Source organism: Cetorhinus maximus, chromosome 13, assembly GCF_964194155.1.
Source record: "Cetorhinus maximus chromosome 13, sCetMax3.hap1.1, whole genome shotgun sequence".
NCBI classification, from domain to species: domain Eukaryota; kingdom Metazoa; phylum Chordata; class Chondrichthyes; order Lamniformes; family Cetorhinidae; genus Cetorhinus; species Cetorhinus maximus.
The window spans coordinates 99,144,397-99,171,742 of record NC_135891.1 but is presented as its reverse complement, the minus strand read 5'-3'; the positions used below and the strand labels follow the sequence as shown (position 1 = coordinate 99,171,742).

The 27,346-nt window shown below is 39.6% G+C and overlaps 1 protein-coding gene and 1 long non-coding RNA gene across 2 annotated transcripts in view; one reads left to right on the top strand and one right to left on the bottom strand.

Annotated features, from left to right (window-relative positions):
- Positions 1 to 21,315, bottom strand: part of LOC144688875 (uncharacterized) — a 207,034-nt gene extending 185,719 nt beyond the window's left edge. Inside the window, exon 1 of the long non-coding RNA XR_013578499.1 lies at positions 21,250 to 21,315. This is a non-coding gene — a long non-coding RNA (uncharacterized LOC144688875). The remainder of the gene's footprint in view (positions 1 to 21,249) is intronic.
- Positions 1 to 27,346, top strand: part of LOC144688874 (unconventional myosin-Vb-like) — a 121,267-nt gene that overhangs the window by 43,241 nt on the left and 50,680 nt on the right. The window contains 10 exon segments of the mRNA XM_078555878.1: positions 1,053 to 1,187; positions 2,679 to 2,776; positions 4,517 to 4,603; positions 6,293 to 6,401; positions 7,746 to 7,957; positions 9,323 to 9,479; positions 10,555 to 10,794; positions 18,956 to 19,189; positions 21,936 to 22,029; positions 25,707 to 25,855. Of these exon segments, the coding sequence (XP_078412004.1) occupies positions 1,053 to 1,187; positions 2,679 to 2,776; positions 4,517 to 4,603; positions 6,293 to 6,401; positions 7,746 to 7,957; positions 9,323 to 9,479; positions 10,555 to 10,794; positions 18,956 to 19,189; positions 21,936 to 22,029; positions 25,707 to 25,855 (1,515 nt within the window).

Below are 27,346 nucleotides of genomic sequence, written 5' to 3'. Positions count from 1 at the left end.
GCTAAAATTTTGTGTTAACAATAATAGAAGATGGGAGATTGCAGGCTGTGGTGTGGGGCTTGGAGAGGTTTGCCTTAAGTGGCTTGGGGCTAGGTCATTGGATTTGCAGATGAGTTTTTATGTTCATGCCTTGGTATGCGAGATTGTGAAGCTTATCCAAGTAATATGTGAGCTTGGTTTCCTGGGATAGGATGGTTTTAGATGAGTTGAAGTTTGCTTAGGGTGGATCACGGGAAACTGGTAAGGAAGAAATGGAAGAAATCTGAAGTTGAGATGATTTACAGCATAGATGAGAGATTGTGGATAATGTACAGCTAGAGATCAGCAATATTATCGAGGTAGAAATAAGTCATCTTGCTAATGGTTCAGGTTTGAAGCTCGATCTTGAGATATAAGACATAGTTTTTGTGTCATAGGGTTTTGCTTGTACAAACATCTGCCAAGGGGAATGGAATTGAGCTAAGGTGCAAATTGATGGCTGTATCATAACATTCAGCTCCCAATGTAGAGCTGAAGAATGTTCTGACTTACCCATAATTTGGAACTGGAGAAAACAGTAGAAACAAATGGCTAATGGAATAATTTGGTGTTTGATTATGGATAATCTTGCTAAGAGGCAGAATTTTTAGGAGGAAGCAAGAATATGTGTATTGGAATATTAAAATGGAACTGTGATATGGTACTTGTATGGATGATCACAGACGAGATGAAGAATTGTGTAATTCGGAAGTTTGGGGAAAACAGTTACAGGAATGTTGGATAGCAGTGGTAATTTAACCAAAGTGATCTCATTACTGAGAGTGGGCAGGAAATGAAATAGAAATTTGAATAGGGTGGCTGGTGATGACCGTGTAGGGTTTCTCATTCTATAGCAGTGTGGTTGAGATTTGGGAATAATGTGGGGAGGGAACTAATTGCATGAATGTTGGTGTTCGAGTGAGATTGGCCGTAGTTATCTATGATGTAGTCAGTGTTATCAGGAAATAATTAAAGTGCTGAAAAAGTCTCCAATGTTGGGATCTCTTCATCTTGTTACTTGTATTGTTTCAAAGTCTGAGTTGATTGCTGAGCTTTTCCGCGTTGAGGGTACTGCTGCAGGAAGAGGTCCGTTCACCAATGTAACGTTGAAGTCTTCAAGAAAAATGTTACCAGCAACAAGTGAGCGCAAGAAAACCGTGGGATATCAGGTAATTAAAAACAAATGCAATATTTTCCAAACCACTATAAGCTTGGATTTTCAAAGCTACAACTGAATGGTTATGAAGTATAGTTTATTAAACATTTGCAGGTTAAGAGCAAAAGCGATGACCCTAAAATTTCTCTCCCACGGGAGTTGTTTGACTTTGTGTCTCAAGAATCTTTGGGAAAGAAGTACTTTGAATAGTTTTATTTTTTCCCTCTGGTGGAAGGCATAAATGTGTTAGTGTTCATTCTATTTAAATGGATTTCCCCTGATCGGTTATATACAATCTAATGCTAAAGTTGAGCATTACTCGTATGATGGATGTGGTCCTAAAAATTGCGATACTCTGATATGCAAATCTTTTCCTAAACCTTATTGCAAAAAAAATTGAAAGCTTTGCACGTAGCAGACTCTGTGTAGGGGGTGGTATAGAGAAGCACACCAAAATGGGCACAATGTGGTTATTGTAGGTGCAGCAGCCAGCATGGAACACAAATGGATTGATCTTGCAACAGATTCTAATGTGCCATTTACAGAAACTCCATGATTGTGTCTACAGTGTCAGAGTTGGATTTTTGGGTGCCAGTAGCCAGTGATGAGATGCTGCCTATGGTGTGGATGATGGTTTCCTGGCATGGGGTGGTGCAGGTGGGGATGACCATTGGGCAACTATACCTCATTATATTTTTAATCATAACATCCATGTCTATCTAGAGTACTCCAGTGGTACAAAGAAGGCCAAGAGGAAATAAAAAATTTTTAAGTGATGGAGGATGTTGCGGAGGTGAATAGGGAGTTATTCCCTCTAGTTGGGTGAGAGGAGGGTGGTGGTGATGGCAGAGAATTGATGATGTTACCATGAAGGAAAGGCTGGAGGCTTTTGCAACATGGAGGGACGGACATTTCTCTGGGGCAGTGTCACAACTGACTGCAGTGGTGCTGAATATTGGGTGCTGTGTGTAACTGGTGGTTGTTCCATGCCACCAGTTTTGCACCACTGCAGAAGACTAATTTCCACCACTCGGAATATTTAACCGCAGTGTTTTCAAGGAAAAGTAGATAACCCCTGTAGTCCTGCGTCTTCAAATAGTTTATTTCGTTTTGGATTCCTCTAACAGCTGATAGGCTGGATGGTCTCTTTCTATGATGGAAGTGTCTATGATGATTTAGACCTTTGCTTTCCCACCCCTCACCTCCCTGCCAACTGCGTCCAGCTCTGCTTCTTGGAGAGACGTCACACTTTTATACTTGGTGCTGCCAAGCTGAAGTTGGAACTTCTGGGGTGGGTGCAGTTGGAACAGTGCATGCACACATTGCATGTTGATGATCTAGTATGCAACATCATGTCTACTGTAAGCTATTTAAAATAAAAATGAGTTTTCTTTTAAGAACCAGCTGTTTGTATTTAGGTTTATATGCTACTACTTCAGATTATTCTCTGGCACTTCAATGTGTTTTCAAATTACTAATAAAGAAACTATAACATTTTCTGTAGTTTAGAGCATCTCTCCATCTACTAATGGAAACTTTGAATTCAACAACCCCTCACTATGTCCGTTGCCTGAAGCCAAATGATATGAAGCAGCCATTCTCGTGAGTCAATCTGATCCTGCTGTTTTCAATGTCAATAAGTGTCAATGTATTTTTAAGTGTCTCCTAAAATAGTGGTAATGTAACCATTGCAGAGAGGTTGAAATGAGGAAAATATGCAACGACAAAAAAAAAACTGGAACAAATGACTAATCCTACCTAAAATCAGCACTTAAGGGAAAATGCATAAATCCCTTTTAGCTCCTCTTACCCCGCCATTTCCTTAACTTAAATTTTCCTTTTTCAGGTATTTATTCATTTTGGTCTTTTTTTTAGAACAAATCCTACCATGGATTCTGCTTCATCGCAGTTTCTGGTAGAGCATTCCAAAGCCTTTGATACAATCCTCTGCATTTTGAAAAAAACTTTCTCGCAACCCCTTACTTTGGCCTTTTGATAAAGTTATGGAGCCTGATTTTAACATTCTGCAAGTGAATGGATGAAAATCTCAACCATGCAACTCTCGTTATTGATTCAATGACCAGTGAAAATACTCTTATCCCTAGTTACTAAAACCACTCAATATTGAGCACTTCCATCAGACCTCCTCAATTCTTTTACATCTCTACTTCACTTCATAGAGCCTTCAACCCCCATCTGTTTTTGACCAGGCAATTGTTCATTGTTTTCTGACTTTATGGGTTCATGCAGATTATTATCCCTGTCTCTTTCTGTTTGTGAAATGACTTGCTGCTTTTTTCAAAAAAATTAAAGATGCCATATAAATGTAAAATGGTGGACACAGTGATAGTATTGGGAAAATGTTTCACTGTTGTTGCTCATGTCTTGTTCTACTTGGACTTTTTGATACATAAAGTGAGGCTACGATATCTATGACGCAGCATAGTCATTACCGTACATATATCTGATGATGTAGTCCTACCTTTGTGAAGGGAAGTTCTTTTTGAAGTGTGAGCATTCTGTTTAAAGACAACAATGATACTGTAATCTGTATATATTTACAATTATGATTGAGTATTGACTTTAAAAGCCAGAATTATGCAGCTGCATGAATTTCATAATTTAATTTGGTGGGGTGGGTAATCTTATGAAGACATAAATCAGGGATGAATTTTATTAGAGGGAAAGTACTCCTGCTGTCATATTAAGGGAGGAAGATGACTATAAAGCTGTAGGCCTGTCCCACTGCCCAGTTATACCTGAATTGATCTGGCATCCATTTTTTTTTTTAAACCTTTAATTGTAAAGAAATGTGTTTCCAGTGGCAGAAGGGTTGATAACCAGAGGACATGGATTTAAGGTGATTGGCAAAAGAACCAGAAATGACATGAGGAAACGATGTTTTACAGAGTATTGTTGCAATCTAGAGTGCACCTACCTGAAAGGATGATGGAAATGATCAATTAAGAGTTGGTTAGATACTTGTAGGGAAAAAAGACTTTACAGCGTAATGGGGGTGGGGGAGAGGGGAGAGAATGGGGGAGTGGGATTAATTGGATAGCTCTACCAAAGAGTTAGCAACGACATGATGGGTTGAATGGCCTCCTTCTGTGCTGTATGTTTTTATGATTCGAATGTGACCATGCTGCCCAATTGCAATATTAAATAGTGGGAGGCAGAGATGAGCAGGCAACATTCTAATGTTTTACGGTTGGTCAGCCATCAGCTCTTTTTAAAATATTGGATGTAGGGAAGCAGTGCAATAGACCCCAAGTTTAGTATTTGAATTCTAATTTGTAATTAATGGCTACTGATCTCAAGGTTTTGGAATTTCTGCTGCAGGTTTAATCCAAACAGAATGGTGCAACAGTTAAGAGCCTGTGGTGTCCTTGAAACAATTCGCCTCAGTGCTGCCGGATATCCATCTAGGTCTGTACGCATTGAAAGTGGTTCAAATGTTGGAGCACTCAGTGTTGAATTTCTTTATTTGTATTTTTTTGTATTCTGAAATACTATTCTTGTTATATGAGCACTTACTCTGTCTGCCCCGGAGAAGCTTTGCACTGCCTTAGGTTCCTGGCCAAATTTCATAGTCTGCTGAGGGCTTAAGCAAACTTTCGTGTTTCAACTTCTCAGGTCTTTTTTTTCCTTTTCAAAAAGCAGAAGATTGCTACTACGTGTACATAAACTTGGTTTAAACTATCAAATGCATTTATTTAAATAAGTGAGTATAACAGTAACACTATATGCATTTTATAGTGCTTAACCTTAGTTGTTCTTCATCTGGAACATAATTTGCTGTCAAAGTAAGTGACGTAATGGAACTTGCTGCTTTGTTGGTGAGAACAGGTACGTGGTTAAGCTTGGGAGTCTAAAAGTTGCCATCCAAGATGTGCTGCTCTGCCATTGTGGAAATAGCATCTTATTGTCTGGTTTACTGTTGAAATGCATTCAATGCTGTGCAACTGCTGTATTTCTATAGTAGATACAACCTGAACTTACCATGAAAGATCAGAGCTTGACAATTTCTGTCTTAAGTATCCTTTTTCAGGAAATGATTAATGTTAATTACAGCCAGTCAACCTCTCTGGCACTGAAAATTAGCTATTGCAAATATGGACACTCATTCCTTCAGGGTTTAGTTGTTGATCTAAAATTTAAGATTGAAATTCTTAATCTAATTTTTCACTACCTCTGTCTTGCCCTGGCAGCAAATTATGGGACCATAATTGTCAACTGCTGTGTTAAATTATGAAAGAATATCCTTAATTTTTTTCCTCCTTGTGGATAGTGTGATCATCTTTCTGAAGGTCCCAAACAAATGTCATTATTTGATGACTTCAAAAAAAATTGATTAAACACAGCTGAGTTCAAAAACAAAATTTACATTCAAATATGTATTTGAACAATCCCATAAAGCTATATATGAATGGAATGGCTTGGCCCCTCCCATGTACACTAGCCACAGATAAATCTATCAAAATCTGTAACACGTGTGAATTAAACTGGGATATAATTTAAGTGAAGATGAATTTGAATCCCATAGGCACAGTGACAACAAGCAAGTTCAGTGCTGGAGTTAAAATATGTTTTAATTCTAACCTGAGCCCTAGCAGGCAGGTGGGCATTAATTTTGAAGTCAGCAAAAATCCCTCCTACTTTGCAAACCATTACAGTTGAAACCTATGAAGTCGGTTTGCCAAACCCCCTGTGATAATTGGAAGGACACATTTTAATTGACAGATGCTCAGGTACGTTGCATCTTTCTGCAAGTGTACAGGGATTTTTATTGGGCTGGAGATAGAAAAAGAGATGGCAATATAACCATGCATCGGATAAAAGGTTGAGAAGAGAACATAATGGTTACCATAAAACAAGTGGATTGTACCTATTTCCTGCTAACGTTAGGGAGTCTATGCATGACCACCAAATCATTCCAATACAACTTTCTTCACTGAGGAAAGGTTATGATAACAGTGGCAATATCATGTAGTAACAGTTTTATTAAATTCATTTGAATGGGACAGAATGACCTGTACCTGCGCTATAACATTCGATGATTCCATAATAGATTGACTTCTGTGTTGAAGTTCACTAATGGTCAATTTTGTATTTCAGGTGGACCTATGTAGATTTTTTAAGCCGCTACAGAGTCTTGATGAGAAAAAATGACATTCATGCAAACAAGAAACAGACCTGTAAAAATGCGTTGGAAAATCTAATAAAGGTTTAAAAAGATACAAGACCATATCAGTCTTTGACATGCTTAAGGAACAATGTTAATGTTGGGGTGGCGGGGGCGAGGGGTGGGAGGAGTGTGCCCCTTATATTGAAAGAACTCCGGTCTCGAACGGAGCAGTTAGTTGTAAATGTTTCTTTTCTGAAATCAAGGAATTAAAGCAAATTTCTCCTGGCAAGTGAGCAAATCTCTTATCTGTCTTTAAATATTGTTACTTAGCTTCTGTCAGTTGCTTTTCGCTTTAACAGCACAGGAACAATTATACTTGGAGTATTCAATCTGCTTATCATGTGGGTATTGGCTACTCAATCAATTAACCTAGATATATAGAAATAATCAGGAAGATATGATCCCAAAGACTATTTCTTGCAGCGATAAGAGTGGATTTTAAAGGGTTTTTTAAATATTGGAAATCCTTCTGGTACGATCACCTGTCTCTGGATCGACACTTGGCAGAAAAATCTGCCCTAATTTCTTGGTTTTAACATAGGCTGCTGAAGATGTACATTTCATAATGTTTCAGCTGTAGCTCTTTGGTAGCACTCATCTGAGTCATAAGGTTGTGGGTTCACGTCCCACTCCGGGACTTAAGCCCCAAAATCAAGGCTGACAATGGTGCAGTGCTAAGCAAATGCTGCACTGTCAGAAGTGCAGTCTTTTGGATGAGACGCTAAACAGTCTGCCTCCTATTTTGAAGAGATGCGGGGCTGTTTTCCCCAGTATCCTGGGTGATATTTTTCCACCAATCAATTTCAAACAAATTATCTTGTCATTATCAGTGCTATTTGTGGGAGCTGTCAGTAAATTGGCTGCTATGGCACCCACATTAAACTTTAACTATATTTCAAAGAGTTCTTAATTGAATGTTAAGTGCTCTGGGACATCCTGTGGTTGTGAGCAGTGCTTTATAAAATGCAAGCTGAAAAGGCAGTCAGACCATTCCAAAAGTGGACAGTTGCCCTCTCTGCTTGTCATTTATCCTAATATTTTTTTTCTCTGTTGTGGCTATTGATTTCATTTTGAGAATGTTCAATTAGTGCTGACCTAAAGTGTTTAAATCTGTCAGAATGTGCTTAAAGGTCCCCCAACCAAACTTGCCTGTTTTCATTGTAATGTGTTCAGCAAACCCGGCCAAGCATAGCACCTGTAAAATTTGAAGAGATATTGTACTGTAACTCACCTTGTTTTTAATGTAAGGATATACATTTCAGATTCCGATTTTAGTTTTTACTATTGCTGGTGTCAGGGTTCGAGAGGTCTTGTGATTTTGGAATTTTTTTTGTTGCAGGAATGTAACAACTGCTTTTTCAGAAACCCTTTTGTTATCCACAGGATGAAAACAAATATCAATTTGGAAAGACAAAGATCTTCTTTTCTGCAGGGCAAGTAGCCTATCTTGAAAAGCTCCGTGCAAACCAACTCCGAGCTGCTGGCATAATGGTACAGAAGATGATGAGAGGTTGGTTGCAAAGAAAAAGATATCGATAGATATGTGAAGCCATTATTGTCATCCAGAAATATACTCGGAGACTCCTAGCAAAACAGTAAGCATTGTCATGTGTCAGCTAAGATCAAATGCATTGTGCAGCGAGGAACTTTGCTTTCTGTTGCTGACTCAAACCTAACCATCTTTCCAAGAAAGATGTGACTCAAATGTTTGCACCAATAACTATTATGCTCAGAGCCCTCATTTGTACACTTTTTTTCATTCCGTGTGTTAATACCAAATGCACGGACATACTCAGTGATGTCCAATTTAAAAATGGTTCTCTACTTGTGTCGGTTAAACCATCTTTCGTCAACTGACATAACGGGCAGGATTTTTCGTTGGGCCCGCGCCCGACACACTCGGACGTAATATGACGCACGTTGACGTCTGCAGTCGCGCGATAGTTCAGTCGGCGGGCGTGTGCTGGAGTCGGCAGCTTGCCCACCGACAGCTAAAAGGCCTGTTAAGGCCATTAAAGAATCAGTTAACTGAAATTTTTCATTGCCTGTCCAACCTGCGGTTGGTGGGCAGGCGAAAAGGCCAAGCAGCCTTTGCGTTATCTTTTTTTTGAAATCTCGTCAACTGGTGGGATGAGGTTTCCAAAAGCAAATAATAATAAAATAGAAGTCTTTAAAATTTAATTATTAGCATCTCCCTGCTCATGTGACAAAGTCACATGAGGGGACATGTTTTATTTCATTTTTCAAATCTTTTTTAAAAAATGTTTCATTCCCCTGCATCAGCTCTCAGGGAGATTATGAAGCATGCAGTCATGCGCATGTGTGAATTTCGCACTCTTCCCTGACCGCCCGCCGCCCTCCTTTCCTCCCCCCCATCCCCCACCCCCCTCCCCCGCACAGGCAGTGCTATTGCTCGCGTTTCAGGCTGGGGGGGGGTGCTGTAATTGGCTCTTCAGCATGAAATTGCAGTCTGGTCCCAATCGCGGTTGGCTTCCTGACTGCCCTCGCCGAGCCTGCCCGACATGGGCCAAATTCTGCCCAATGAGTTGGATCCTGCAGGATATTTCTTCTGTATTTAATATTTTCAATTCACTTAGCTTTAGGTTCTGCCCTTAACCTTAACTTGCTATAAGTCATTCACGTAGTTATACTGTGCTTGGAGCTTGAACATGTGAAGAGCACGTAAATATATTATAATAACCCAACCCTAACTTTCTACCTGCTCCTCCCCTCCCCACTGCACCACCCCCCCCCTCCCCCCCAATCCCCCAACCCAAACTTTTAACAGCATAAAACACATCACATTTCTACCCCTCCAGTTCTGAAGAAGTCATATTGGATTCAAAATGTTAACTGTTTCTCTCTCCGCAGACGCTGCCAGACTGCTGAGGTTTTCCAGCATTTTCAGATTTCCAGCATCTGCAGTATTTTGATTTTATTGATATAGTTTTGTGTTTTAGCCTAGTTGATCATCTAAGACTGACGAAGGCTGTCACAATTATACAGAGACAATACAGAATGTTGACTGTGAGGAGGCTGTACGTTCTCACCCGTACAGCAGCGATTACAATTCAGGCTTACGCAAAAGGAATGATTACAAGGCGAATGTATCATAAGGCAAGTCTTTAATGTCTGAACAATTTTAGCAATTGTTTCTTTAATTTTGAAAATGATTTATTCTGATAGCTTATGAACAATTTATGCTGAAGCGGCTCAGTTGGTCACATTCTCTTCTGAGTCAGAAGGTTAAGTCCCAGTCTAGAGCCCTGAACACACAATCCAGCCTGACACCTGTGCTGCACTTGTCGTAGGGGCTTTCTTTCTGATGAACTGTTAACTGAGGCCCTGGCTGACCCACGGTTGAATGTAAAAAGGCCCGTGGCACCACTTTTTCTCCCAGGTGTAGCAGTGACCTCCCCAAGGTCAGACACTCTGCTCATCTCGCCATGCCTTGCAATCTATTGCTTCCCTCTTCAGTTGCTCATAAGAGCCTCCCATTTTCAATTTCAATCAGCAATATGAAAAGGGAAAAGAATACATTAGGTGATTTTTTTTTTTCACTCCTGTTTACTTACAGGAAACACTCTTTCCCTTCGGGGTCCTCTGCCTGTAAGCAGCTATTGTCCCTTGAGGTTCCAGCTTATCCACCATCACCACCGGAAATTTGTTGGTTTGGCCATGGCCCATAATCCTAAGCATTAGGCCCTTGGTCTAGGGTGACTCTCAAAAGGGCATGGATGGCCACCTTTTGAGCTCTCAGATGACCCTGCTAACCTGTCTCCTTGGTGTTCCGGTCAATTTTTCTTTCAACCAACATCACTAGAAACCAATATTGCTTTTTGAGACCTTGCTGTGTGCAAATTGGCTGCTAATTTCCTACATTTGCTGCAGTGACTATACTGTCAAAGTACCTCATTTGGCTCTAAAGCACCTTAGAATATCCTATGATTATCAAAGGTGCTATTTAATTGCAAGTCTGTCATCTTACGATGTCCTCAACTTTGGTTTTTGAGGCACAAAGACACTGTCCAACTGTGTTTCAAGTGCTTACTTTCATTGCTGTGATTCGTTTGAGGAGTATTTGATACCAATGTAACCTTTCTGTGGATGAGGGAGTGCAAAAGTTAGGGGCACATGAAAGGAAGTTATTTCTTTAGTCTTACTAAAGATGCATACACTTATTTTCAATTAGATGGTCCAGGAGCAAAAGGCTACTGTCCTACAGAAATATGTGCGAGGGTGGTTAACCTTTGTGCGATATCAAAGAATTCGGCATGCAGCTATCCACTTGCAGTGTTGTTACCGGCGGATGATGGCGTGTCGCCAACTTAAGAAGTTGAAGATTGAAGCCCGCTCTGTTGAGCACTACAAAAAACTGAACAAAGGAATGGAAAACAAGATCTTGCAGCTGCAGTGCAAAGTGAACGATCAGGTAAACTGAAAAACATAAATTGGGGAATCCATTATATACGAGTCAATTCGGTTTTGTAAAATGCACATCTGAGGACACTGGTGTTGGACAAGATGGATGCAGGATAGAATATGCATGAGTTACGTTTTGATCCGATCAGTCTTTTTGAAACATGGTTAAAGACCAACAGGTAAAGTATTGCAATAACCAGAGTCCATCGATGGCAAAAGCATGGGTAAGTCAGGGAGAGTGTCAGATTGGCAACGTTGTTGAGAAGGAAATAAGTGGGCTTGTTGATGTGAGGGTACGTGGCATTGGAAACTTGAATTCAAATCTGAATCAAACAATGTAGAGATTTTCCTTGGCCTTGTTCAGGCTGAGATGAGGGAAGTCAAGGAAGGTGATTGAATTAATATAAGAGGGAGTGGAGTTTGTGGTGGGTAAGTTGAATGATGTAGAATTGGGACTGGAGTGGTTGGGAGACGTCAAAAGTTTTTTGAAACAGAGGAAGCAGTGGTGGTGGCTGCAGGGACCTTCATCTTGGACTAAGAAATCCATAAATTCTGGGTAGATGAAGATGGAGGAGGCGGCTGGTTATAAAGAAAAACAGGAGACCATGTTGGTCCCGTCCATCAGGGTGATTTTGATTAGTTGATTTTTGTAGAATTTGGTGAGACTTATAATAGCTTGGGAGGCTGGTTTATACCAGATATGTCCAGGTTTGTGCATTTATGATTTAAGGGGAAGTAATAAGAATGGGAGACTGATTTTTCTGGGAATAAGTGTACAGAACAATGGGGAATGACTTTAGCAACCCAAGGCTATCTTCAACTTTGAGAGCTTCTGTTCCAGCCAGTTCAGAGCTTAATTTAAATCTAAAAATCATGGCCTGAGGAATTCATCAGCATGACATTAGCATTTTAACTTTGGCATTTGGAAGGCCTACATTGGGGAAGTCTTGACAGCTGTACCATGGGAGGAATCTGAGTGAACTGAAGGGATCGTGTATGCTGGTTTCTTTCCCTCTTCCTCCCCCCTCTACTGTTGTATGAAATCTTTGTGGACTGAGGGACATTGGTGCTTGCCTGGGCCCCATAGGGAATCCTTCAGCCTTGGCCTTGCCTGGCCTGGCCTGGCCTGCACCAGCTTAGTAATGAAATTGAAGCTCCAGCCTTATGCCAGGGTCTGTTGCCTTGCCTGCTGACTGAATCCAGCTGGCCAGATTCTCACTCCTTGTAGATTTCCTCCACCTTTTTAGATTGTATTTCCATATAATTGGATTCTAAAAGCTTTGGTGTTAATTCTTCAAACTTCTTTCTACAGGTGATTTTTTTCAATAAATCCTGAGTCCTTCCCTCATTACTAATTTGTCACAATTTTTCACTGCTTACATTCTCTAATTCTGACACTTCCTAATGCATAATTCTGACCACAATCCCTCCACCCCACCATTAGATCCTGTGCTTCCCAAGCCCTTTTTGTCTGCTTCAGGGTAGAAATGTCACTTTTTCCAAAATCTCTTCACTATTTCCTCATTGTTTCATTACAGTGAAACACAATGATCCATTTTCATAAAGGGATTAAAGTTCTTGAATAAGAATAAGTAAATTACCCAAACTGAGGATGCTTCCTCTTTGGGAGAGACTAAAACTAGGAGATAGCTTAAGAATAAGAGGTCTCCCTTTTAAGATGGTGTCATGAAGCTATTAATGTTTATAATATTTTGGAAAATATTTTTATTTTAAAATAGAGGTTAGTTTATGGGTATGTCTTAATTGGATTAAAGTCTGGGTGCTTTGTTCTAGTTTGCGATGTAAACAGAGACAGCGTGCATTTGCATTTTATGAATAGCACATTCAAGAAGTGGGGTGAAAATTTGACTCCTTTCTAGCAGCTACCAAGCCACATGTTTATACTACTAATAAAATTGGTACAATGAAAGGGGTTTCATTGTTAAAAGGTAAAGTTCAAGGAGGTTGGTGAGATAATGAGAATTTGAATTCAATCAGTGGTGGTAGGTATAGCTTCAGTAGTTTTCGGGCGTGCAGGCAGAGGCAATGTAAGATCAAAAGGCAGCTGCAAGCCTCCAACTGGCTCCACAGTGGAAAGAAGCTCATTTTGAATTCATAAGGTGAAAACGCTTTGTCTGCTGTTTGGTTAAGTCTATGGGTTGCTGATGCATAAGTGGAGATTCGTTTGGGAATTTGTTAAAAGTTATGATAGTAGTAATTTGTAGCCATGTGTATATATATTTTAACCTGTATAAATTAATAAAATGCTTCATTCAGTTTAATGTAAAACCTTTGACTAGTGGACTTATTCCTGAGTTTAGAGTTGCATCTCAAACATAACACTTCACATTATAGGTTATGACAGTTGTTTAAAGTTTCCCTCTGGGATTTTAAAAATAACTCCGCTTTACCAACTGCATTAGTCATAACAATGGAGATGAGAGATTTTTTCTCCAGGGTTGTTAGCCTGTGGAATTCTCTTCCCAGAAAGCAGTTGGGCCATTGAATTTATTCAAGGCTGAGCTAGATTTTTAGATAGACCAGGGAGTCTAGGATTATAGGGACGGGCAGGAAAGTGGCATTGAGGCCTCAGTCAGATCAGCCAATGGCAGAGCAGGCTTGAAGGGCTGAATAACTTACTGCCCCTAATTCTGATGTTCCCATGTTCAAACTGAGTTTAAAATGTTACATTGAGCAAAAATCGACCATATTTGGATGACAAATGTTTTAATGCCGATCTCTAGAAAGGGCTGCAGAAGAGGCCTGTCTTCTAGCAGGGATTAATATAAAGTAGACAGGAGGGGTAAAATTTCATTGATTATAAGGGTCCCAGTTAGGTTCGGCACCTGGTTAAGTTTTTCACCAGTTCAGCCTGGTTATAAAGGTTGCCAACTGACACCCTTGACCAACTCCAAATATTTTTAAAAACTACAGCTGGTCAGTTAAAACTCTTAATATTGACCTTTTTTAAATGAAGCTTTTGAAGCTAATTGAAACTGTCAAATTGCCAGGCATTGCAAAATCCCGGCTAAAGTAACAAACTGGTTTCTGTCAGCCGTAAGTCTAGCTGAAATTTGTTTGGGCTTTGGTGATTCAATTTAGTGGCAGAATCCAGAATACATTCCAGCTAACATTTGCAAATAAATTGCCCTTGTTAGGTAAGGAAGTGAAAGATGGCTAATGGGGAAAAAGTTAAAGAAAAGGACCCTCTGCTTTGAATTGTGCTGTCATCAATATAACATAAAAACAAGTACTCAGCAGGCCAGACATTCGGCTCAATGACTTTCATTAGTACTGGGAGTGTAGTTGGTTTTAAGCAAGGCAAATGGGGGAAGAGGTGAGGGGGGGAACAAAAGGGAAAGGTCTGATAGGATGGGGGGCACAATGTGAATATTACAACTAAAAAAAACATTTATTCTGAAACACTAAAGTTTTTGACCTTGAACTTGGCAGACTTATCAAGAATTGCCTGTGGTGGCCCTTGGATTTTAGTATGTGCTAGTTGATGTCAAGTTTAATTCTCATTTTGTGCTGCGCTGACTTTTTTGCTAGGTTGGGATAAGATTGCTACCATTGGCCTTAGTATGGCTGGGTTATGGAGGGGGATGTTGACCAGGCTTCACACTAATCAGTTAGTACCTGTTGGATGTGTGGAGACTTTAGGTGAGGAGCAGATTGAACTCTGCTATGATGCCCTTTGTAGTTTGAATAGCTTGATGTTGAAACTAGAATGTGAATAATAGGCTATCTAGGGATTCCAGAGCATGCTCAGCAACTGGAACTGTACACAAGGTGCCAAAATGCCTTTGAACCTTGAATGGAGTGAAAATTGGCAAAGGATAGTTGCAGGAAGGCAGAGGGGGGAGGGGATCAGGCATTTCCTCAAACTGTAGTTGAGATTTGTTTCCTGGTTGGCCAGTTGTGCTGGATGTGTCTATTGTGTAGAGTAGAACTATTTCTTTAAACGGTCAATGTTGCAGTTTTCTTCCTATCTGAAGTAAAACTAATTCAGATAACTATGTAATGAAGTTTACTACACACTAACACTGATTTAAAAACAATCTGCTATGTAGAAAGAATTATCATTGTGATGAACATGGACAGGTGGGTCCAAAATGTGGATTAATGCCCAGATTTTTGCTTTGGAGACCATTGATTAACAAGATTACAATCTGTAATGATTGAGTGCCTATTCACAAATTGAAACCTTTACATTCTGACTTGTTTAAATTTGAATAAAAAGTATTTAAACTAGTGGTACATATAATAAGGATAACATTCTTGTTACATTGAGAATGTGTTCTGAATGTCAGGCTGTTAAATACTTTCATATTTAATCACTGATTAGAAATGCCCATTAATGTAGGGTCCTCTTGATTTAAAAGAGAAATGGAGGATTAAGTTGGTGAAATATAAGAACAAAACATAGAAATAGGAGCTGGACCTTTAAGCCTGTGCCACCATTTTGGCTGATCTACCTTGACTCCACCTTCCTACACATTCCCTTAGTACCCAATAATCTATGGACTTGCTGTTCTGAATACACTCGTATGTGCATTCACAGTACTCTAGGGTAGAGAATTCCAAAGACTCATCAACTTGAGTGAAGAAACCTCTTCTCTGATGGCTGAGCCCTTATTCTGAAACTCTGACCCCTGTGACCACATGGATTGCAGTGATTTAAGAAAGTGGCTCGCCACCTTCTCAAGGGCAATTAGGGATGGGCAATAAATGCCAGCCCAGTCAGTGATGCCCACATCCTGTGAAAAGTTTATAAAAAGTGTGGTCTCATCAATACCATGTACAATTGTACTCCAAATCTCTTTGCAACAAACATTAACATACCATTTGCCTTCCCAGTTGCTGCTTGTACCTACATGTTTACTTGCTATGGTTCATATACAAAGACACCCAGGTCCTTCTGACTATGAACATATTTCAGTATCACCATTCAAAAAAATTCTGCTTTACACCTGCCAGTTCTTTATCCACTCAGCTACCCTCTTTGTGTCCCTTGGCAGCCTCCCTGCATCCCTCCTGACTTTGTAGTGTCAGCAAAGCAGGATCTATTACACTTATTCACGACTTTGGTGAGTGGACTACAGATTGTAAATAGCTGAGGCCCAAGCACTGATCCTTGTGGTTACCCTACTAGCAGCTTGCTAACCTGAAAATGTCCCATTTATTTTACTGTGTTCTATTTACCAATCTTCAATCCTTGCTAATATATTATCCCCAATCCATGAGTATTAATTTTGTGTAATTATCTCGTGTGGTATCTTATTGAATGTTTTTGAAAATCACAATCTACATCCACTGGTTCCCCTTTATCCAACCTACTAGTTACTTCCTCAAAAAAGAACTAACAAATTTGTCACTTTCCCTGTCATAAATTCATGTTAACTCTGCTTAATCATTTTTTCTAAATGCTCTATGAAAATAGATTCTAGCGCTGCCTACTGTAGACATTAGGCTATCTGGCCTCGTTCAGTTTCTCTCTTCCTTCCTAAACAAAAATAGTGTGGCTATATTTGCTACCTCCTAATCCTTGGAGCTGTCCTAGAATCTAAAGAATTCTGGGAGATCAAAACCAATGCATCCACTGTCTCTTCAGCTCCCTCTTTTCAAACCCTAGGATCAGGCCCAGTAGATTTGTTGCCACCTAAGTCTTGTTAATTTCTCCAGCACTATTTCAAGTTCCTCACTCTGACCCTTGCTCCCCTCATTTATCCCCAGAATGATTTTCGGACCTTACTACTGTGAAGACAGATGCAAATTATTTGTTTCATATCTGTTTCTTTATTCACCATTATAATTTCGCAGGTCTCTGCCTCTAATGGGCCCACGTTCACCAATCTCTTCCTTTTACATGGTCTGTTTTTTAATGTCTCTTGGTTATGTGCTTTCATATTTTATTTCTCCTTATCAATTTCTTGGTCCCCCTTTTTGCTTAATTTTAAAATCCTCTGGCTTTTTGGCAACATTATAAGCCTTTTTCTTTGATCTGATACTATCTTCAACTCTTAGCTGCGTTTGAACCATTTTTTCTGTAGGGTTTCTGTGCCTTTTGAAGGAATGTATATCTGTTGCAAATTATGTATTAATTTTTAAAATGCTAGCAATGACTTGTCCACCATTTTTTGTTTTTTTGGACCCCATCTCTACCTTAGTCAACCAGCTTTTCATGTCTAAGTGGTTTGTCTTGCTTAGTTTTAAGAACCTAGTTTTGGACTTAATTACATAATTTTTAAAATTGATGGCCTGAATCTTCTGAGGAGTGATGATCACCATCGGATTGCCCCTCGGTTCCTACATCCCTGTGCCGTGCAGGAGCTCTGCGTTTCTGGCTGGGACTTCCAACCCCAACTTCTTCAGAAATACAGAGCGTACCTGAAATGGAACTGCATTTTCGTAGCACTGGACTGTCGGCAAAAGACGAGCCATGACCCTTTTTTAAAAAAAATCGCACTAGCTGTGTATTCTGGTCAGTGAAGAGTTTGAACATCCAAACACTTCTTTGAAAACCTATGGAAAGAAGATAAGGGGTCAGGGAAGGAGTCAGGTGGCTTGCTGGGTTGGGGAGCAGTTGGTGGTAGGGGGGGTTGCGGTGGTGGGGTGTGGAGGGGGTGGAAGATGGGTGGTTCAAGGGAGGGTTTGAAAGAGTTGGGTGGTAGGGTCAGGTCAGATTTGGGGGTGGGGGGGTGAAGAGTCAGATGGTAGGGTTAGGTTGGGTCGGGGGGGTGGTGATGGGGTGCTTTTCAGGTCAGGTGAGTGGGGGCATCAGGAGTCGTTGGGCCGGGGTGTCAGTTGTATAGTTACCCAGCAGACAGAAAATCATAGTCCTGGGGCAAATATCCAGGTGGTAAAGTTGGAAATGTCCGAAGTCTTCACCTCTAACACGGAGGTTCTGGGAAGCGGGGAAATTGCCCATTGGAAGTTTAAACTTCCTAGGCAATTCCCACAGTCAGTGCAGTCTCCAACTATCTGGAGATTGGAAGATTTGGACCATCATGAAATTCAATCCTATTATAGTCACAATTCCCTAAAAGACCCTTTACAAGGCTATTAATTAACTCTTTATCATTGCACAATATTAAATACAAAATAGCCTGTTTCCCTATTTGGCTTCTTGACATGATTTAGGAAACCATTTTATAAACATTTATTTGTCCTTCATGTACAGATTTGGTTTCCCCAGTCGATATGAAGATTAATATCCCCCATGATTACTGTATTACCTTTAATACATGTGCCTCTAATTTCTGATTTATACCCTGCCCTACAGTACAATTACAGTTATGGGGCCTGACTCCCAGCAATGTTTTGTGCCCCAGTGTATGTAATGAGTCATTACTTGCTAACCCAGTTGTTTCAGGCTGGCACTTGGCTGTTATGGCACTGACCACTGGTGATCAATGTCATACCAGTTAGCATTTATGGTTCACCAAATTGCTGAACTAGGCTTGCTTCTCTCCTGTACATGATCACTATTTAATAGTTTGTTAACTGGAAGTGGAATGAACTCAATTATGTTGGATTTTGAGCTTCAGCTACCTCTTAATTGTCAGAAACCAGCATGCATGCCCTTGATGCATATTACCAGCCCAGAACTTAAATATGTTTACAAACACAACATCTATTGCATGATATCAAAGGCGGACACCATCCCAGCTTAGAAAACCTACAGGAAATCAATCTGTAACAACTGACTCCATAACTAGTCCCAGCCTGAATTCTGTTTATGCTCAACAGGCTCTAATCACAACAGGTCAGTCAATGTCATTAAAGGACAGAGCTTATGATATTTTAGTTTATCGCCTTGACCATACTAGGTCTGTTGGAAGGTGCGTGCACAACTTTATAACACATCTTTTCTCCTTACTGGTTGACTGACCTGTGTATTTTGGGTTTCCTGATTTTGTAGTTTTTTTTCTTATTGTAATTCAATGGCAAAGATGGAATCGATGATAAATTGACATGTTCTTTTGATTCAAAGGCAGCTAACACAGATTGTTGTTTCAAACCACTATATTAATCTTTCCCTCCAACTTGGCATCATATTCTATGTTTTTTTTGACCAACAATGAACAGTTGATGTTCCTAGATATGAAGAAGGCTGACAGATGATGTGAGCTGACAAGGTGATATTTTGTTTGTAAATTTACTTCCAGAGTAAGAAGAATAAAATGCTGGTAGAGCAAATGACAGCACTTCTCGCCTCTCATAGAAATGAGGTGGAGAAACTTAAGAATGAAACAGAGCGTCTCCAGCGTAGAGCGGAAGAAGCTAAAATCTTCAATTTGCAGCAGCAAATCACAAAACTCCAAGAGGAGCTAGAGAGAGCACACGTGGACAGAAGAGATGGCGAAGTTAGAGCTTCTCAAGAGCTAACTACATTGAAACAAGTAGGATTGTAAAACTTTTTTTTTCTCTGCTTTTTCCATATGGTTATTCTTGTACGTCCCATAGAATTCCCATTGTTTAAATCTAGCAAGATTTGCACTTGTAGTTTAGCAACTGTCTTGGTTTCAGCAAGTTGATTTGAAATGGCTGTGGATGTTTCTTGGTATTCAAGAATGTTGAAAAGCATTCATTTATACTGGGCTATTCAGAGACTTAATTGGCAGGATGCAAAATTAGTCTTTTAGCCCTTCATTCCTATCCCTGTCTGTTACCTGGTGGATTGGGGTGAAGGTCATGTTGATTGGCAGGAATGATTCATCTAGTTAAAAATGAATGGGACTTACAATCTGATGGAAGCAGGCCAGGCTAACATTATTAATAATTTAATCAAAAATAGCTTGGCATATCCCTGATTAGAGTTGCAAGGTCAAATTTATTGCCTCAGTTGGTATGGGTCTTTATTTGCTCGATGGGAATTGTGATAACTGAGTTGCTAAGCCATTTTAAAGGGCATTAACCTACATAGGGTGAAACTGTAGTCATGCAAAGGCTAGATTAGGTGAGGCATTAGTGAAACATTTGGGATTTTACATGAATCTGGCAGCTTTTGAATTTTTTTAGTACCTGCCCACAAACTTGGGTTAGTTGAATTCTGATTCGCCACTTTCTATCGAATTCAGGATATCTGGGTTGCTAATCCTGTACCACAACTACAAAGCTATTGCACTTCACTCCACTGCACCAATTTAAAAAGAAAATGTTCCCTTATTGCCACTTTGAGTTTGATAATTGACCCGTATTCTCAAAAAAATCACGACATAGTTGGTGTGCCAGTGATGTGGCACATGTTTTTAGAAAGGGTGAAAAGGACTATTCAGAACCTTGAAGTTGACAGATGATTTACTGTTGGCAATATAAAATCAATGTTTTAGTTTTGGCTTTCTAGTCATGTTTTCCCAGTAAGGTAATATTTTTATATCAAGTGAAGGTGCCTGTCTACAGCAGCAGATTGATCTCCAAACCTGTTGACAAACTGCACACACCCTAGTCTGTTCAGCCAGTCTATAGAAACTGCTCAAAATTGGAAGATAAGTGACCCAAATAGTTAAGTCAATTTTTTTAATGTAATGTTTTCAGGTAAGTAATTATTTTGCTGCAGGTTTATTTTAAATGTCAGAGGCTTTTAAGGGGTTATACATTTTTGCATTGAACAATGTTACAATGGTTACTTAAAATTTTGACAAACTTACCACTTGAACAATATTAAACGAAACAAATTAAATAAATGTGAATTCTGATCAAAAACTTCAATTACACACCAACTTGGCCGACAATTCTCTGCACTCTAAGGGGTCTAACAATCCATTCAGTGTCCAATTCTAGGAAACCCAGGGGGGAACCAGAAGTGCAGGTCTTCCCAGTGGTGCCTGATCCTGAGAATCAATATTCTTCAAAAGGCAAGACCAAATTCATTTGAGAGCAAAATAATGCACAAACGAGGAAGAACCAACATGATCTATTCTTGGGAATTTCTCTCCAGCACCTACTGCTTTATAACCTTTTTCAGTGGTGGATCTGAGTGTTTATTGATGGAGCCTTGGTACCCTATAAAGATTTCCTTTATTACAAAATTCCCAATAAAATGAGTGCTTTGTCTATACGGTGGGATAAAAGCCTGCACTAAATATTGCCCACTTGCCACTAGCTTCTTGAGCCTTCACACATGCCTCCTTGCCTTGGTCAGCCAGGCCTTTTACATCTTTTCCTTATCTCATGTCATGTTGTTCCTGTTGATCATTGTCACCCACCTAAGAAACATTACACCACCGGCCTTCAAAGCGAACTTGCAGAAGTTTCTTTATTTGTATTTGTTCAATTCAGTTATTTATGTCTAATGTTGTTTGTAAAGCCTGTTAACAGGCTTCCCAGTCTAGCTGTTGCTCTATATCAGACAGTTGAACCATAGTGATTCACTAAAGTAATTTCTATTCTATTCCTGCATACCAATTAATTAATATTTACATTCCAGCAAGCATCTTAATTAAAACAGAAACAGAAATACCTGGAAAAACTCAGCAGGTCTGGCAGCATCGGCGGAGAAGAGTACAGTTGACGTTTCGAGTCCTCATGACCCTTCAACAGATCTGTTGAAGGGTCATGAGGACTCGAAACGTCAACTGTACTCTTCTCCGCCGATGCTGCCAGACCTGCTGAGTTCTTCCAGGTATTTCTGTTTCTGTTTTTGTTTTGGATTTCCAGCATCCGCAGTTTTTTGTTTTTAGCAACTTAATTAAGCAAAGTTAAATGGAAATCCTAAGTTTTATAGTATGGTTGTTTTTTTTATCCAGTTGCTTTCCCACTATTGCAGAGATGTTATCTGACCATGGCCCCTTTCGAGCTAGCTACAACTGTTATCACCCAAGAATAATCACTCCTCCGGGTCAGGTTTGTTTCTGGAGAAACAAATCCTTGAGCAGTTTCCATTAAACCAAAACTTGTAGCACTAACCTATCCCTTTACCTATTTCAAGCTGACAAGTGCACTAAGCATAATGGCTTTTTTTTTTACAGGTTTGAATTTTTAAGTGACAAAACCTAAAATTTTACAAGTGTGCATTCATATTGAGGTGAATGTAACTCTTGACATAGGAATGATATTTTCTGAAATATCAAATTTAAGTTATAAACTGCTTTATTTGTGGTTCAGCTTTTCAATGTCCCTGATATTAAGCTTTTAATTATTTTTCAGCGTTTTGCTGCTCTTGAAAAGGAGAAAATTGAGTTAAGTGATGAAAAAGAAGCATTTAATAAATATATTCAGGAGCAATCAAAGATTATTGAAGGTATTTAAGGTTTTTTAAGTTCATTTGTATCCCTTTTTGATGTGCTTTACTGGCAGATTCCGTTCTAAGCACCATTTTGTGTAAAGCAGCATTTGTATTAAGATCTCGATACTTGACATGGAGTGTGATACTAAGTGGATGCAAGTACTGAAAATAGCATCAAAATGTTTTTCTTGGTTAAAATTGTGAAGCTTGAAGCTAGGAAAGGACATTAAGTCCACATATTCCTTCCACAGATCATGTTCATTTTAACAAATGCACAGTCCCTCCCCATCTATATAACCTCTTAAATTCTGTATAAATACTCATCCCAAAAATAGTCATCTCTAATAACAAAGAACAAAGAAAAGTACAGCACAGGAACATGCCCTTCGGCCCTCCAAGCCTGCGCCGATCATATTGCCCGTCAACTAAAACATTTTGCACTTCCGGGGTCCGTATCCCTCTATTTCCATCCTATTCATGTATTTATCAAGCTGCATCTTAAACACCACTATCGTACCTGCTTCCACCACCTCCTCTGGCAGCGAATTCCAGACACTCACTACCCTCTGCATAAAAAAACTTGCCCCCGCACATCTCCTCTATAGTTTTCTCCTCTCATCTTAAATCTATGTCCCCTAGTAATTGACTCTTCCACCCTGGGAAAAAGCTTCTGACTATCTACTCTGTCCATGCCACTCATAATTTTGTAAACTTTAATCAAGTCGCCCCTCAATCTCCGTTGCTCTAGTGAGAACAATCTGAGTTTCTCCAACCTCTCCTCATAGCTAATAACCTCCAGACCAGGCAGCATCCTGGTAAACCTCCTCTGCACCCTCTCCAATGCCTCCATATCCTTCTGGTAATGTGGCGACCAGAATTGCACGCAATATTCCAAGTGTGGCCTAACCAAGGTTCTATACAGCTGCAGCATGACTTCCCAGCTTTTATACTCAATACCCCTGCCAATGAAGGCAAGCATGCCATATGCCTTCCTGACTACCTTATCCACCTGCATTGCCACTTTCAGTGACCTGTGGACCTGTACACCCAGATCCCTCTGCCCGTCAATGCCCTTAAGGGTTCTGCCATTTACTGTATAATTCCTGCCTTCCTAATAATCTTCCATTTCTAATGAGCCTTAGCCAGCTTCTCTGCTGAGATGTAGTCCCTCCCAAGCAGCGCAATCACTCTTCTGTGGAGTGTTTTTTTTTGTTTATACTGACCAGTCCTGAATGTGCTCTGCTTCTTTTGAAGGCAGAATGGCCAAAATTGTGCACAATATTCCTAATTTGTATGTTCATATTCTAGTGTGGTTATTGCTGGCAGAAGAAGATAATTACAATGTGGAGAATTTATGGTCCATTTCCATTATAAACATGAACACAGGAATTTAAATGCAAATATTTAACACTACTTTAAAATAGGGAATGAATTAGTCTGCATGCTGTTATCCAATTATGCCCCAGCCTCTAACCTTGCTTTTCCTGCTTTCCTTGCGATTTTCCTCTTTGTCCTTAACTTGGTACCACACTATGTGAAGTTGGTTATTGTGAATTAAACATCTAGCAATGAGTTTCACTTAGCTCTGAGATATGTATAATTTTGAATCATCTGAAATAATTGTATTTAGCTTTAATTGAGGGAATTGAATTATTTGAAATATTTTTTGTGGTGGGCGCAATTCTTCCAACTTTGATTCTACCATTTTCCCCCATCCACCATGCCCTAAGATCCTGCAAAGAGCTGACACTTACTTCCTAAAGTTATCTCATCCCTATCCCAAAAAAATACAAGATTCTCCCCCACAATTTGTGTACTGTGGCCAGGGGTTACTAGGGCAATTGTGTGAAGAACTTATGGAATAACTGGTGGAACTTTAGTTCTTAACCCAGCCTTTCTTACTGCGCAAATTGCAGTGAACTGGTTTATGTTGTAAAGTGTTGGGCATAGTTTGGTAGCTCTTAAGATATTCATAGTCTTGTGTAGCTCGACAGTAAATATTTATTAACTACTAGAAACTATATACATAGGTACAGTACAGGCCCAAACTAGGAGTAGTCTCTATGCTTCTACATGCTGCTCTGTCCAACACTGCACTGACCCCTAGGTCATGTTTCGCTTGCTGCTGTACAGTCTCACATTAACCCTTTGTAGTGCCAGAGCCTTATACTACACCTCCCCTGAAGTCTTTATCCAATGTATTTACAAGTTATCGCAGTATTCCTCATGTATTACATCATTACTACTACCCCATCTCTTTCCCCCCTCCAAAAGTCTGAGTTAATAGGTTCAGATAGTCTTGGAGGCCTCTTGACCCTTCTATCTTGTTCTCAATACTGTCTGAGGAGTGGTAGGTTCTGTGGCTGCAAGTAAACTTTGTAGAATTGGAAGTTGTTCTGGCATCTGGGTGTCTTCCTTAATATCTCTCCACTGAACAGTGGGAGGAACCCTTTGAGGGATGAAGAGGAGGCTGCACTTGTTTCTCCTGACTGTACCCTCGGGTGCCAGCCAAGTATAACCAGGGTTGGTCACCATGTTGTAAGGTGTTGGGCGTAGTTCGGTAAGCCTTAAAGTATTTGTAGTCTTGGGTAGTTCAACAGTAAGTATTTATTAACTGCTAGAAACTACATAAGTACAGTAAAGGTCCAAGCTAGGAGCTGTCTTCATGCTTGCTTCTATACATGGCTCTGTCCAACACTACACTGACCCTTGGGCGTGGGTCATGTGTTCTCTTGCATCGTTGTACTGTACTCAGTCCCACATTAACCCTTTATGTACTAGACCTTTATACCACAGGTTAGTGCTGTAACACAGCTACTGTGGGAAAGTTTGTTTTTTGTAGGGACAGATCAAAACGATGTAACTTTGAGCTGTGTAGGGAGCATTCCATCACTGCTTCTTTTGGTCATTTGGAAATAAAATAAAATTGGGATCGATAGGCGATATGGGTCTAATTATTCGTCCCTTTTAAAGATTGATAAGACCAGTTAGAAACTTGTTTGATTTAGTGAACAAATGTTCATATTGCAGATTCATTCTGCTAAATTAGTTTGTGAAAATTCCCATTGTATTCAAATATTCTACTGGGTAAAGGCACTACTTGGGGCTGTGCAACTGGCTTGGGAGTTACCAGATTTGAATATTGGTTTGTGATCATCTTGACTTAAGGTGTTGAGGATGCTACTGCTTATCCCAAGTCCCTGAGCTGAAAGTGGGTAATGCAGATGATCAGCTGGGGCTCTCACTCCCTGATTCTCTGTCCTGTAACCTCTGCTGGAAGGTGCATTTGTAGGAAATGTTTTGCACCTTGTGCAGAACAGCTACCAATGAGTATTTACACCAAGTGTCAGAGCTGTTTACCACCATTTTGAAAAAATCCCAGTATTAGTTAACTGAGGGAAGGACAAAATGGAATTTAACTTTTTAGATGTTCTTTAAGTCTACAATATTCAATACTTCTAGTGTACATACTTGAAAGCTGCATCATCAGTGTTTTAATGATGGCGTTACAAAATTGAAGGGTTGCATTTTATCTGTATTTTATAGAATTTTTGGACACTACCATTTACCTGCTTCAGCATCTCTCTTCACCCCCCCCCCCATCCCGCCCCCCACACCAACCAACCCACACAATTAATGGAGTGAGCATGGGAGCAAAATAAGGTTTTATTATCTTTTTTTGTGCATTAAAGATCAAGTTGCCCTGAAGGTGGCATTGAAGAGTCATCAGTTACATACTGAATTTGAGGAAGAGCGATTGCATTATCAGAACCTTGTGAAAAAATTCTCCCACCTAGAACAAAGATATGAAAATCTGAAAGATGAAATGACTTTCATTAAGGTAATTTTAGCTTCATTTGTCAGTATTGTAACATTTGGAGTGAATTGATGTGCCATAACACATTTAACTGAGCACACCAGCACTCAGCACTCTAGATATCTAAACTAAAGTTTATTTAAGAAGCAGATTTTTTTGATTTCTGATCAATGGGAATGTTAATTAACTTGATCTGTAGAATTAAAATGTTATCTAAATGTTTTAACCAACCCACCGGATTGGTTGACGTGGGGTGTTGGAGAAATGCATCCAAAAGCACTCCTGTATATATGTTACCAATATATTCAATATTTTATCAACTCTTTAAACATTCATGAGTAACGGGCAAAAAAAAAACCCAAATGGCCCAGCTTCTATAATGGCATTCCACACCTGCTGCATTTGTACTGTTTCTTGTTTTGCTGAAGTGAGATTTTCACTCTGCAACAATGCAAAATAAAAAGCATAACTGATATTTTCCATTTGGCATGAGACCACCAGGAGGCAGCAGTTTGACCTTCTGTGGCTTCATACTCGTGTAAAATCAAGCCTAAACTTGCAGCCTTGAAAGGGTGCTGGATTTCCTATGTTTTACAATAGATAACCTCCTTTTCTCTCCCACTTGCACAAACAGTGATTTTAGTTTTTTTGCCCTTTGCTCTTTTGTTTCTGAAGGAAATGACTTGCAATGGGTACAGTTTGATACCCGAGGATGGTGCGTTTTAATATGATGAACAACCAGCAAAACAGCGTGTTCCTGAACATTCATTCCTTTTATTTGGCAGAGTCACTTGCAGACCAGGAGCAAGAATCTAGGCCAATGTGTTTTTTTCAAGCTCTCCCTGCCCAGGGGCTAGGTTTTGCTCTCTTGTTCTCTATGGGATTTAAAAAAATATATTCAGAAGTTTGATATCCTGCATTCTTAAAATAGATTTAATCTTGTTGAATTCATGGAACTAATTATTTTAATGAAAGACATATCAAAGTCATTTTTCTGCACAGCAGGGTTTAATTATTAGGAAACTATTTACTATGTATTTCCTACATTGCAACAGTGACTATACCTCAAGAATTTGATTAAGCACTTGTAAAGTGCTTTGAAATGTAAGTGGTCATGAAAAGTGCTGTATAAATGCAAGTCTTTATGTTGAAGATGACTTTTTAAGAAAGCTACTTCAGAATTTAATGCAATCAGCTTTCTTAATGTTAACTAACTGTCATCTGAGAAATCTGCTCAATTGGAGCAGCCTAATCTGATTGGTTGTAGTTGAGAAGACATTGTGAAAGCTGGATATGAGAAAAATACCCCTTTTGTAGTCTCTGCAAGTAAACTATTTTTATATGTGAGGTCGCTTTAACCTAACCAATCAGGTGAATTACATCAGCCACCTATTTTCTATTCGCCCCATTTCAGATCTGCTAAGTAAGAACTGCTTTTAACTCTGTATAGAGTCTGAGGCCATTGTGTTTGGCTGTCACCAAATACAACACCTCCATCTGCCTTCCTAGGTGACT